This window comes from Pecten maximus, chromosome 1, assembly GCF_902652985.1.
Source record: "Pecten maximus chromosome 1, xPecMax1.1, whole genome shotgun sequence".
NCBI classification, from domain to species: Eukaryota; Metazoa; Mollusca; class Bivalvia; order Pectinida; family Pectinidae; genus Pecten; species Pecten maximus.
The window spans coordinates 45,595,418-45,607,933 of NC_047015.1; the positions used below are offsets into that span (position 1 = coordinate 45,595,418).

At 33.5% G+C, this 12,516-nt stretch overlaps 1 protein-coding gene across 16 annotated transcripts in view; it reads left to right on the forward strand.

The window, feature by feature from the left end:
• Positions 1-1,425: 1,425 nt before the first annotated feature.
• LOC117335176 (LITAF domain-containing protein-like) overlaps positions 1,426-12,516 on the forward strand; it is a 30,068-nt gene continuing 18,977 nt past the window's right edge. For 4 of the 16 annotated variants that reach the window (XM_033895158.1, XM_033895174.1, XM_033895167.1 and 1 more), the window contains exons 1-7: positions 1,426-1,607; positions 5,736-5,790; positions 6,771-6,806; positions 7,210-7,245; positions 9,103-9,132; positions 10,536-10,556; positions 11,025-11,045. In XM_033895158.1, coding sequence (XP_033751049.1) covers positions 5,751-5,790; positions 6,771-6,806; positions 7,210-7,245; positions 9,103-9,132; positions 10,536-10,556; positions 11,025-11,045 — 184 coding nt within the window. In that variant the 5' untranslated portion in view covers positions 1,426-1,607; positions 5,736-5,750. The remainder of the gene's footprint in view (positions 1,608-5,735; positions 5,791-6,770; positions 6,807-7,209; positions 7,246-9,102; positions 9,133-10,535; positions 10,557-11,024; positions 11,046-12,516) is intronic. The other 12 variants (XM_033895195.1, XM_033895208.1, XM_033895182.1 and 9 more) reach the window with 8 other exon arrangements.

Genomic DNA, 12,516 nt, shown 5'->3' on the forward strand with positions numbered 1-12,516 from the left:
TAGGAGACATTTTTACGGCCGAATGTCAAGATGTATCCAAAGTTTTTACGAGATTTAGTTTTAAATAGGTGCCTTCTCTGCAGGTTCTCATGAAGTCGTTTAGTGTGGTTTTGGTAGGATCATCATTTTAGATTTTAAGCTGCTTGGTTATTCTTTCAAGAAGTATGGACCTAATAGATTTAGCCAGTCTGACAGTGAATGTAGCATATTCTTCCTGTCGGAATCCATAAACGTAGCATATGGAATCAGTTGACAGCCACAACACTATAAATGAAGTATTCATATTTTTATACATCGATAACCCCGATTTTTATAAGGTTTCAAAATGTAGGCCTATATGAATACTTAATTTATAGTGCTGTGGTTGTTAACTGATGTCATATGTTGCTCAGAATCCCGATACGAGCCGGTTCAAATTTTAAGAGGGCCTGAGATTTCTTTGAATGTATAATACGGCGGTAGAGACTACACGCGCATGCATAGAAAATTGAATTTATTTATTTATTGATATGGCATTGGTATGTGTACTCTGGAAAGTCTTCTTTTGTATACTTGAATTTCGTCAGTTTCAGTATCTTACATAGATCTAAGATTTTTTTTATTTGCCAGTGTCCGTGTTCTGGCCGGGCCTCGAACTCGCGACCTTATTACAAAATATATGATATACAAAATAATTATTTATATTAAAAAAAAAAAAGGAATAAATAGAAAAACGGCGCTTTCATTGTTACCAGAGACATATATACTGTATATAGATATCTATGTCTCTGTTGTTACTGCCTAATTTGTTATATATATAGATCTGTATAGATTATTAGGAAATGATTTGTTTGATATCAACAGAGACTAACTACCCATTATAGGTCTCTATCAATATCAAAAATTCGATTTTAAATAGTGAACAAATTGTAAAACGGCAAAATGTTGTATATAGCCTTTGGCCACACCAATTTGTGATACCGAATTCCTCTCATTTTTTACTAGAATTCCTACATCTAGAAATCTATCACGTTTTTTTTTTTGTTTTTTTTTTAATTTATTTATTTTTACTTTCTAGGTAATATTTGGATATTTTTCTTGGATAAGCTTTGGCATAGACCTACATACATATGTGTACGTCCTATGGTTATTGGATTTTTTTGGGGGATTGAACAAGGTTAGTTTGGATATTTGTCAAGAGTTGCTTCCCTTCCAACGGTACATCTTGATAAATGTAATCTTGAGCACCTAGACTCTACTATGAATCGTCACAGCAAATGTCACTTGTTAAGTGAAGGCTGTCATTTTAATTTATAAATAAATAAATATATGATATGCCTGTCTTCCTTTAAATTGTTTTTGCTTTTGTTTTACTTTGACATTCCGTGGAAGCGAAAATAGCTTTGCACACGACCCCATAAACCAGTCGGAACTGATTGACTGTTTACAGCGAATTGTATAATGGAAGGCGATGTATCTCGAATGCACTTGTAGAGTCGTGCGCAAAAACCTATCGACAAAAATATTGTGAAATAGGCCCTAAGTCCGGATTCCGGTATCAGGAAGTTTATCAAGCACGCAGGTTATCGGATTATTGTTTGGTAAAATCCAAAACAGACGCTTTTCAGGTGAGTTTACCTAGTCGATCACTGTGTCAAATGTTACATAACTAATTTTGTCTTGGTATAAGATAAAATATCTAAGGACACGCCCGCGTATTTCCAGTAACTTTTGATACTTCCGGTTTAAATTGGCAGGTATACGAAGTGTTATAAACTGCTAGACATACCTTCATAACCCCAAATTTCCTAATAGTATGAATAACAGGATAAAACGAAATTTTGAAGTGTTACAAAAGTATGTCACTTGACTATGACGTATCGTGACGTCGGAGTTGACTGAACCACAGGGGCATGTCTAGTTTTATATTACAAAAAATAGTCGGAAATACCAATACATATAGGTATTTCCGACTATTTTTTGTAATATAAAACTAGACATGCCCCTGTGACTGAACCATCACAGATACCAAAGAAACCATTGTGCATATATATATGGGTCTTGTTCTAGTTATTGACTTTATATATATATAACAAAATTAATTAGTACGTTTATCGGTTTAGAAAAAAAAGTAAACATATGTTATGAAGTTGCTACGACATACCTGATTTATTTTTACCTGTCAATATCAAGGAACACAATCATTTGATATTTTCAGCTATAAGCTTTAATTTAATTATAGCTGATTTCAGCTACTGTCATAGCTACTATCCAATCTAATTAAAATAAGACTTGTAATTTCCGCTTCTCAACGATACACTACAATACGAGATCTAACGACACCCCGGTAGGAGGTCATCTCAGGATGACCTTTGAGCTCAGCCAATCAGCGCGTTGCCTATGAAATTTTCGGTGGATTTCATTCTTCGGAAGTATAAATACTTACGTAATGTTCCCGAGGTATTCTGATGGTCGATAGCAGCGGTAAACAACATGGCTTCACCCACCCCGCCTCACCGAGAACACTTCAACAAATGTAACTTACAAATGTGTGCTGCCTGTGAGATTTGTCATTAATCGTACAAAAGAGAGAGAGACAGTGAAGACATCAGCGTCATGTAAAAATAGTTTGAAAGGGAATAACGTGTACCGCAACGGTTTTCGAAATCCAGTTGGGAACACAGTCCATCCTGTCGACAAGGGAATAGGCCTAATCATTTTGTGTTCTTCTTTCAATGTAACGTCCAGAGGATAAATATAAGCAACCTTTCTTATTAACGTAGCCATTTGAGTAGTCTACCAATAATGTTTATCAAATTTTGCATATTTCAAATCAAGCGCTAATTTGAGTTCAATACTAAGGAGACGCAACCGAAGGCTCGAATAAGGCTGTTTGTCATTGGTTGATAGATGACGTCATTGAACAGTTATCATTGGCTTATATTTAAAAGCTCAAAGGTCATGCTGAGATGACCTCCTACGGGGTATCGTTAGATCTTGTATTTTCAGTGTATCGTAGAGGAACAGAAATTACAAGTCTAATCTTAATTAGATTGAGCTACTATCGATAGTTGAATTCAACTACTTCAAAACAAATTAACTGTTGATGTGACAAATACACAAAGTCGCATGTGCGGTGCGCCGCAAAATGAGCGGGTACCAGACCAGAGACAGATATACAGAGATAAGAAACATCACTATTTTCCGGTACAAGTGGTGGCTCCCTTTATTCGTGACCACTCAAGCATATCCCTTATCAAGAGCGCCTTGTCCCCTATCAAACACACGAGCACAGGTAAATCGGGCTTTAACTCTTTCCGTACTCACGACGACTACAGACGTCACAAAAATGTGCTCTTGTATCCTTCATGACGACTACACACGTCACAATTAACATGCCTTCCATCCTTTGTGACGACTCAAATCGTCGTAAAACATCGCGAAAGATGTTGATATTACTTGCTGGTTTAGCATAGTCATACGAAGGAATTGACACGGAAATGATGTTTTTAAGAAATAAAAAGCAATGTAAATATTGTATTGATGGTATATTTTACGTACCAGAAGCATAATTCATTCGTTAAGATTGTCTATTTCAAAGAATTCCGCCGGTTCATGCCGAGCTGTTTACATAGCTACAAAATGGCGGCCTCAAATTTACTTTCGTTTTCTGCGAGATTGTTGAGGTGTTAAACACAATAAAACAATTAAAAACGATAATATATATATAATTGAGTAACGTTTATCATCAAAATAAGTAAGAAATACGTAAAATATTTTTACACACCGAAAAAACGATGTTTTGGCTGCGTGATTTCTTGCACATGTGTGACACATGTGCCGATTAACATGTCATTTCCCGCGATTCTGCCTGGTGATTTCGCCGTATTTTAAAGGAAAAATTGGGTAAAAGAGTTTCCGTACTCAGTACTTGTTCCATATGATAAACTTCATTTAATATTAAGCATTATACAACAGTAAAAGATCAGTAAAAGATCGTTTTATCGACGTCTGATGTGATAGCCATATGTTCCAATACACAAAGGACCTACCCAGCATTCACTTCCGGTAGCGACCGCGAAATTTGAATGAGTACGTAAAGAGTTAATTTGCGCATGTGTGTATCGATGTACCGGATCTTATTCGACATGTTCTGGTTAATCCGCCATTACGTCAGACCAAAACATTGTCAATTTTAAATACACACAAAAAGCACATCGTTTTATTTAGGCCACAACAAAATTTACTTCATTATCCAGAAACTATCATACTTATGGGTATAGTCTTGTTGATCATGCACATTAATTGTTGTCAGTAATCCATATTTTCGAAAATCCATTGGGTCCTATAGCTATTCGACATGTCCTAGTTTTGTAATTAAGCCGCCATTACGTCAGACCAGAACATCGTCAATTTTGAACGCACACAAAAAGCACATCGTTTTATGTAGGGCGCTACAAAATTTACTTCATTATCCAGAAACTATCATACTTATGGGATATAGTCTTGTTTATCATGCACATTGTTGTCATTTATCCGTATTTTCGAAAACCCCATAGGGACTTTTTGAAAATTGGAGATTCCTGCCGATCTTCCCTGTGGTGTGCTCGACTTTCATACTCAAAATACAAACACTTTGACAGCAAATTGTGATATATTTCAAATTAATGACACTTCTGCACTTTGATATTAATAAAATTAAAGCACATCTGATCATTGGATCTGGGTAATGATTACAAATAGGAATTATCGATAATTATATGTCTGGTTTTCAAGTTTTCTCCAATATGACGTCAGGTGAAGACTGAACCGAGCGACCGCGAAGGATTGTGGGAAGGTCAGGGGCCACCACTTAGACATAGGGGCAAATAGAGATCTAGAGTAGCCAATCTCTCTATATGTCTCTGACCAGACACAGTATTTAAACAACTTTCACGAATATAAATGATGTAGTTTTTTTTATTTTTTTATATTTTATTTATATTCTTTGATCTAGAACATTTAACAATGTAGTTAAAAATTTCAATTTGCAATATATAATAAAGATATAGTCCACAATATGGGCACTGAGTCCATGATACTTCTTGGATATATATACGTATATATAATACAGGGAGTGGGCAATCAAACATCCGCACAAAAATTTTGGTGCGGTTCGATTCTGTGACACCCAGCAGACTGATTCGACAAGGAATACAAGAGTCCGGCCATTGCAGTAGATTAATCAGTAGGTAAAGATGACCATTACAACATCTTGCTGGGTACCTGATGACCACACGCCTTGCGGCCTTAGTGTCAAAACAAGTCGAACGCTTCATCTATTCAAGCCCAACCACCCAGCAAGACATTGTTATATGGTCATCTCTACTTATATACGTATATATATATAAGTTGTTGTTTTAAGCAGAGACATGATAATGATAATTATGGTGGTACTGACAAGTTTTTTTCACATTATACTTTGACAAGATAGTTGATGATATAACTTATGAAATAATATTTTCTATATTATCTCTATGGTATGAACCAGTCTTTACAGCATTCATCTGTTCTAGATCTATATGCATTATGATATAATTTACATCAGCACATTTAAATTTGGTACGTGGGAAAATATGAAAAAAATAAAAGCAATATGACCAATAATTATTTAAAATAAGGGACCTATTGATTATAACTATCTATGAATAGATATTTAATTTGTGTACACAGGAAAACAATTCATTCACTAAAAATACATGTTTACTCCATTTTAGAATTAACACCCAGCCATGTCCGCACCACCACCACCATACCCAGGAAAAGGACAAGGTACGTTTGGAATTTTGTTGCAAATTTATATATGTACGGTATATATCTGACCTAAAAAGGACTCGGGGCACGGGTAATTGACAGTTGGGGGCGCCCTTATTAAGATTTGTTATTCTGAATTTTATGAAACAGACTATACCTTATATATTTCAGATACCCAAGGTTGTGGAAACAGTAAAATATTCAGTCAAAAATTATTCTCAATGAAGATATCTATTCATTATCATTTATAAAGCTTAAATATCACTTGAATATTCCTGTAAACTTGTAAACTGTGCCAGCTGTTCTTAGGAACAGAGAACATGTGTTGACTGTTCCACCATCTATGTTCAAATGGAACTCTTGTGTTCTATTTATAGACACAGGTGATTTCCCAGATCATATATATCGGACATCGTTTACTTCATCTTTGACCTAATAATTGATTTATAGTGTCTTTTTCTAGCTTTCTGTTCTTAAAAACATTTAGTTGATAACATGAATTAAGTCTTCTGTTCCATTGACTTTATTTTGTAAAGAAGATTGAACAAATAAAGTAGCAAAACATTTCACAAAGATTATTACTTTTGAACACCATTTTGACACTCTGTGAAAGATTTTTTCTTGGAAAAAATGTAGGGATGCCCTTATTAGGTCATGTACGGTATCTTGTAAAATGTTCATTAGTCTGTTGATGATTGCTTTCTGAATCTGACATTAAAATGAACAGTTTGTATTTATGGTTTAGCTAATCAGTAGGTGGTAAATCTTGACTTACTGAATATAACTATTGATAATGTGGTGTAAATTAATAGTTCATGTGGACTTGGTTTTGAAATAGAAACAAAATAGTTGTTTCCTTATCAGACAGCCCTGGAGAACAACTTTTGGAAGAAAAAATGTTATTTTACAATTCCATACCAGTTTATGGGAGTATAGGACTACATTTTTTTAATGTTCTGTATTAAAGCCAAAGTAAAGGTTGTTTTTTGTGTTTCTAGAGGCAGGTTACCCTGCTCAACCTCCACCACCCCAAGGTATGTAAATTATTACTGTAGTCTTAAAATCAAAGTATTAAAAATTATATCTCTGATCATGAGCATATAATTTTCCTGTATATGAATTAAAATTTTTATGAATAAGGTTTAAAAAGATTGCTCAGATTAAAATTGGGGACATTTATTGATACATGTATATGATCTTTCCTATTTAAGGAACTCTACACATTAACTCATCACGCGTACGTTTTATAGAAATTCTCAATCATGTGAGATCATGGTTTTGTACACAATGTACATAAAATTAAGATGTATATATTAAGAAAGATTGGGTTAATTGTATTCTCAAATCCCTGTATTTGATCAGAATATTATAGTTAAAAAAATGTTGTGCTGTATTTGTATTTTTTAAAATACAATATTAACTCCTTAATTGGTACAGGATATGGACAGCCATATGGAGCACCTCCACCAGCAGGTAAGATAAAAACAATAGCATTGTTTATCTTTGTTTACATTTATATTATAGTGTAATTAGGTATTGCACAAGCTTTGTTAACAAAGATCTCCTCACTAAAACTACTTGATATAAGTTGATATTTTAACTTTTTTTTTTATTAGAGCTTAAACTTCATTATTCTTTTTTTTAAATATTTAAATTAGTCATAGATTTTCATGGTAAATGTCAGTAATCAATGATGACCCATAACTCATATTAATGGAAATATCAAGGTTGATAACCTGTGCAGGATCAGTAAAAACATTTTGTAACCATCCCCTTCCTGGGTAAAGCAAACATGGCTTTATCTCCAGGTATTAGATTAAACAACGCAATAGCACAAACATCTGTGGGTCTGTTCTAGGCAAACTGTCCACACAGAACTTTATGTAATTTAAGTAAGCCTTCTTTAAACAGGGGTTGCGATAGCTCGGTCTGTTAGAGGGCAAGCCATAGAACCTCGGGTGAAGATCTTGGGTGTGCGGTTCGACACTCCCTTCCCGTGTTGGTTTGTGTTCTCGGGAAGCTTAGCAACATGCTGGTCTGTGCTGTGGTTGTGTCCTTGGGCAATACACTTTACACTAATTGCTCTTGAGGGCTTGCGACAGGCCTTAGGTATATTGATCAGTGTGGTAGTCACCAACTACTACAAGGAAACCCCGCCTCAAAATGACCCTATCTGTTTATGGAGAGAACAAGCAAACAGGCATCTTAAAACAATGATGGCAAATTAAATCCATGGGGACCAGGGTGTACAACTGGTATACTATGTGTACATTAACCTATTGTTAAGCAAACATTGTATTCAGTGTCCGAGTTGTCATTAGAGCTAGTACATACAATGAACCAGTGTATACGCAATACTAAAACATACAAGCTTAAATTATATCCATAAGGACCAGGGTGAACGACTGGTATAATGTGTGTATGTGCATTAGCATATTGAGATTCCTCAAGGTTCCAAATTATATGTGTGTATGCAGTACAACTAACTGTTTTAAAATTTTGCTTTTGTAGTGGCATGTTAATACACATGAGTACAGTAATAGTGTAGATTAAATCAGTACATATATGTATAATCACTTAATTAGGTCAAAAAGTGGGGATAAAATAGGGAAAAATACCATACCCGGTTATTTGTTAAGTAGGTGTGGCCTAGGAGGCAGTTGAATTTGTGTTGGTTTTAGCAATTTGTATTCTTTTTATGTTAAAGTATGTTTTTTTTAATGTTTGTGTAATTACATTTTTGGTTTCCAATCGCTAAAATTCTATGTTCTTTATATATTCAAAAGTAGTTATATGTTAACGGGCCCTCTGAGGAAGTATTTATGTACGCAGATCATGAATCTAAATGAGATCATACAACACAAATAAACTCCCACACTACCCGGTACCCTGTAATACAGGAAACCTGTCTGGTGACTTTTATGATTGAGTTAATCTGTTGAAGGGGAATGCTCATTTCATTTGTATACCTGTATAAGGAAGGTGAATATATACATTTGAAAAATAAAACTAGGAATCCCATTACAAACAACAAATTCTGTGGATGTACATTTGATTAACTAAAAATAATTACATTTGTCGCCACTGCAGTCTCCCATTGCCTAGGTGTTTATCCTGGCTGTGTCTATGAGTGTATAGATGCAGTCAAGATCACATAATAGTGGCCATTCTATTTAACTGTCACCCAGATTGTGTTTAAATTGACAATAAATACAATCTGACAAGTGTTTAATTGTTAAATATATATACCTTTCTTTTTGATAGCATACCATGCCCTACTATTTTGACAATAACTATAATATCTGTAACTATTGCTTTATATATATATAGCTTATCCTGCACAGCCATATGGACAGCCAGGTAAGATTTCTTAGGATTGATTTGAAAAACTGACATCATAATTTCCTGCAGATTGTATACATGTTATCCACATTTTTTTTTTAGTTCAGGGTTTATTGTGATTTTAAAGCCAAAGTAAATTACAGACATGTAATTATTTTATTTTCTTGTGAAAATATTAGATACATGTTATTCCAATTCCTTAAAATTTGGTAATCAGGGTTAAGATTATCATTACCTTCCATATAGCACAAGTTGTAGGTTATCTGCAGGTGCTTGTTCATTTTTTATTAAAAAAAAAAGTTTGCCAAAAAGCATCTGTTTTTTTGCAGTGTGTGGGCTTAAATATGTAGTTGGCAATCAGCAGGAACTTATGATACTGTCTTGCAAATTTCCTTTCAACTGCATGATATTATTAACTAACTCTTATAACATAAATGGAGATCACTTCAGCAATTAATGATAGAATTTATCATCCAAATAATTCTGAATGATAAATATGGTTGGTATGCACTTAGATATTATCTTTTGCAGCTATAAATTAAATAAGCCAAAGATCTGAGTAACACACTATATTATTGGAAAACACACAAAAAGCCCAAACTTGTTTGGCCTAAACCAAAAATTGGGTTTCCGAGATGATGATTCCCACATCTCTAACATTAAAAGTTGTGTTGATGATAAGTGTTCATCAGATCCATTCTCCGACATGTATTTTATTTAAGAATAATGAATGTATTGTGTCATTAACTTTGTACATGTATATTATGTATGCATTGTATAATTCAAGAATTCTAGCATGTATTCATACGTTGTTTTCCTTTTAATAACACAAGATATGAAATAAAAACACCTGTTTGGAAAATAAGATTTTGATAATAATCTGCAATGAATTGGAATACAAATAAGTATATAGCCCATGGCCAATTTAAGAAAAAAAAAATTCTTTCTTCTTTTCACGAGATACAAACTTGTGATCCCACATACTAGCTGTATATCTTATAACTTGCCCAATAAGAAAATGAATGTTTTCATAGAAGTCAAATTCTAGTTTCATTGTATTTTATCAAATGTAAGTTAAGTCTCAATACAATTTCATCAAATTAGTGGTTAGTTCATGTTCATAAAACCATGTACTAAAGTTGGCCTTAGGTATATACACTCCTACTAACTTATAATTATGTGCCATACATTTATTTGAAATTTTCCAATGAAAATTTGCCTTTACAGTATTTTGGAAAATCATCATCCGTAAACCAATTTAGATTTTTAAGATTTAAAACCCCCTGTATATATCTGCCTGTTAGTTACAAAGAAGTAGGCCATGTGTAACAACATGATTGGCCAAATTTTAATCCAAAAATTAGATATTACTACCATGGTAAATTTTGCTGATCTCTACCCAATTTCACTGTTTTAATTAGCACAACCCTATGGTCAACCAGGTAAGGATATGCTGCATGTTTCTTTTTGAGTGTGGATTTGTTGAGTAAGCATTGTCCTAGTTGTGTATTAACTACGTTACCTTACAAGGAAATAGATGTTTTCCTGGAAGTCAAATTATAGTTTAATTATATTTTATTGAAGTAAATTAAATCCAGAGTGAAATGTCATTAAGTCAGTGGTTAATGCATGTTCAGAAAATGATATAACAAAGATGGCCTTGTAAGTACATACACTCCCACTGACTGTATGTGGACATACATTTATTAGAAATTTGCCAATGAGAAATCTGCCTTTAGGATATATTTCAAAACAATCATCCAAAATAGTTAAAATTGTTCCCAAATAAAAACTTTAAGATTTAAACTCTATACATTTAGTCACAAAGAAAGACATAGCATGTATTGAAGCAAAAATTACAATACTATAATAAATTTCGCTGACCTTGACCCGATTTCATTGTTTTTAAGCACAACCTTATGGTCAGCCAGGTAAGGATATGCTGCGTCTTATTCTCCCCCACCGTCCTAAAAAAAAGTGTAATTATAGGTTTGAATTGATGTTCAGAAGAACCTAGTTATGAATTAATTCTGAAGAAAAGGAATTTTCAAACATCAGGTCATTTTAAGATATCATATTACATATTTATAAACAGTCATTGGACCAGAATTTATAAGGGTTATAACTAAGTTCTCCAGTGTGCCTGGGTGTCATCAGAAAAGTCTGTTCTACTGTGGAGCATATCTCGATTTGATTGAGAACTTTGGTAAATTGAATTAACAGCATGACTCTTTGATACTTATTTGTAAAATTTGTAACATTGGAAAATAGAACACTATTTGATGTGTACAATTTATTACCTGTATTCAGTCAAACTTTTATGTTAGATTAAAGTGGCAAGATTCAATTGAAAACAGACAGGATTCAATTTTGACTAATTATTCATGACTTGTAAATATAGAGGAGTGCTGTATGTGTAGATTTCGTAATATCTGTGAATCTCGATTATTTATTCAGAATTTCTGCATAAGTGATTAAATGTCCATGCATAGACGTGTTTGACATTTAATATAGATATGTTCCCTGATGGAATCCACTCGTCTGATGGCATCCAATATTAGTGTTGTCTTGTTTGTTGTTTATTAAAGAGTTCTGATCTAGTTCCATCCAGGAAGGGATGAGTATTAATGTTACATTTTTTTTTAAAGTCAAGTGTTGTATCAATATTGAATTGCTCTGAAATCTTGACTTATGTCCAGCAAGAGTATTTACTGTTGAACAAAGATTGTTTTCCTTGTAGAAATGTTAAAAGTATAATCTTTGTTTAATTAATATGATTTGATAAAACGTTACAATGTATCGAAATATGAATTCATACAAAAGTCACAGGTCTAGATGGAAATCCAACTCCCCTGAACATTTTGGAAACTGACATTTTAAGAAAAATAGAAATATTATTTTACTGTAACATAAAGACAATATTGGCAATCTGCCATCGCTTTATGGATGAGCCAATCTTCACTCCTGACAAACTGTAAGGATAGAGACTCTCGAAGGGAAGAGACACCCTGCCAAGTTTCCACTTATATGTGTGTTTGTTACACCTGTACATTTACATGTTGGTTCATAAAGTATGTTACCAATCATTATTAAACCTTTTGAATGTAGAAGATTTATTTTATGTCGTAGAGCTTATGTCCTGTGAAGATAGAATGCAACAAGATAAAATCAGGCCCTGGTCAGGACTAGATACAGGTTAATTAATATGAAAACAAAAAAAGGAAATTTTTGTGATTTTACCTACAATTATCAAACTTTATACACTTTATCTTCGGAATTTAAGAAGTTTTTGCATGTCTTCATTTCATGTCTCGTGTTTCAGTATTAATGATGTTATTCTGCTTTATTATTATGACCACAGCCATCGATGGGCCATTAAACACAATCAAATTATTATATGAA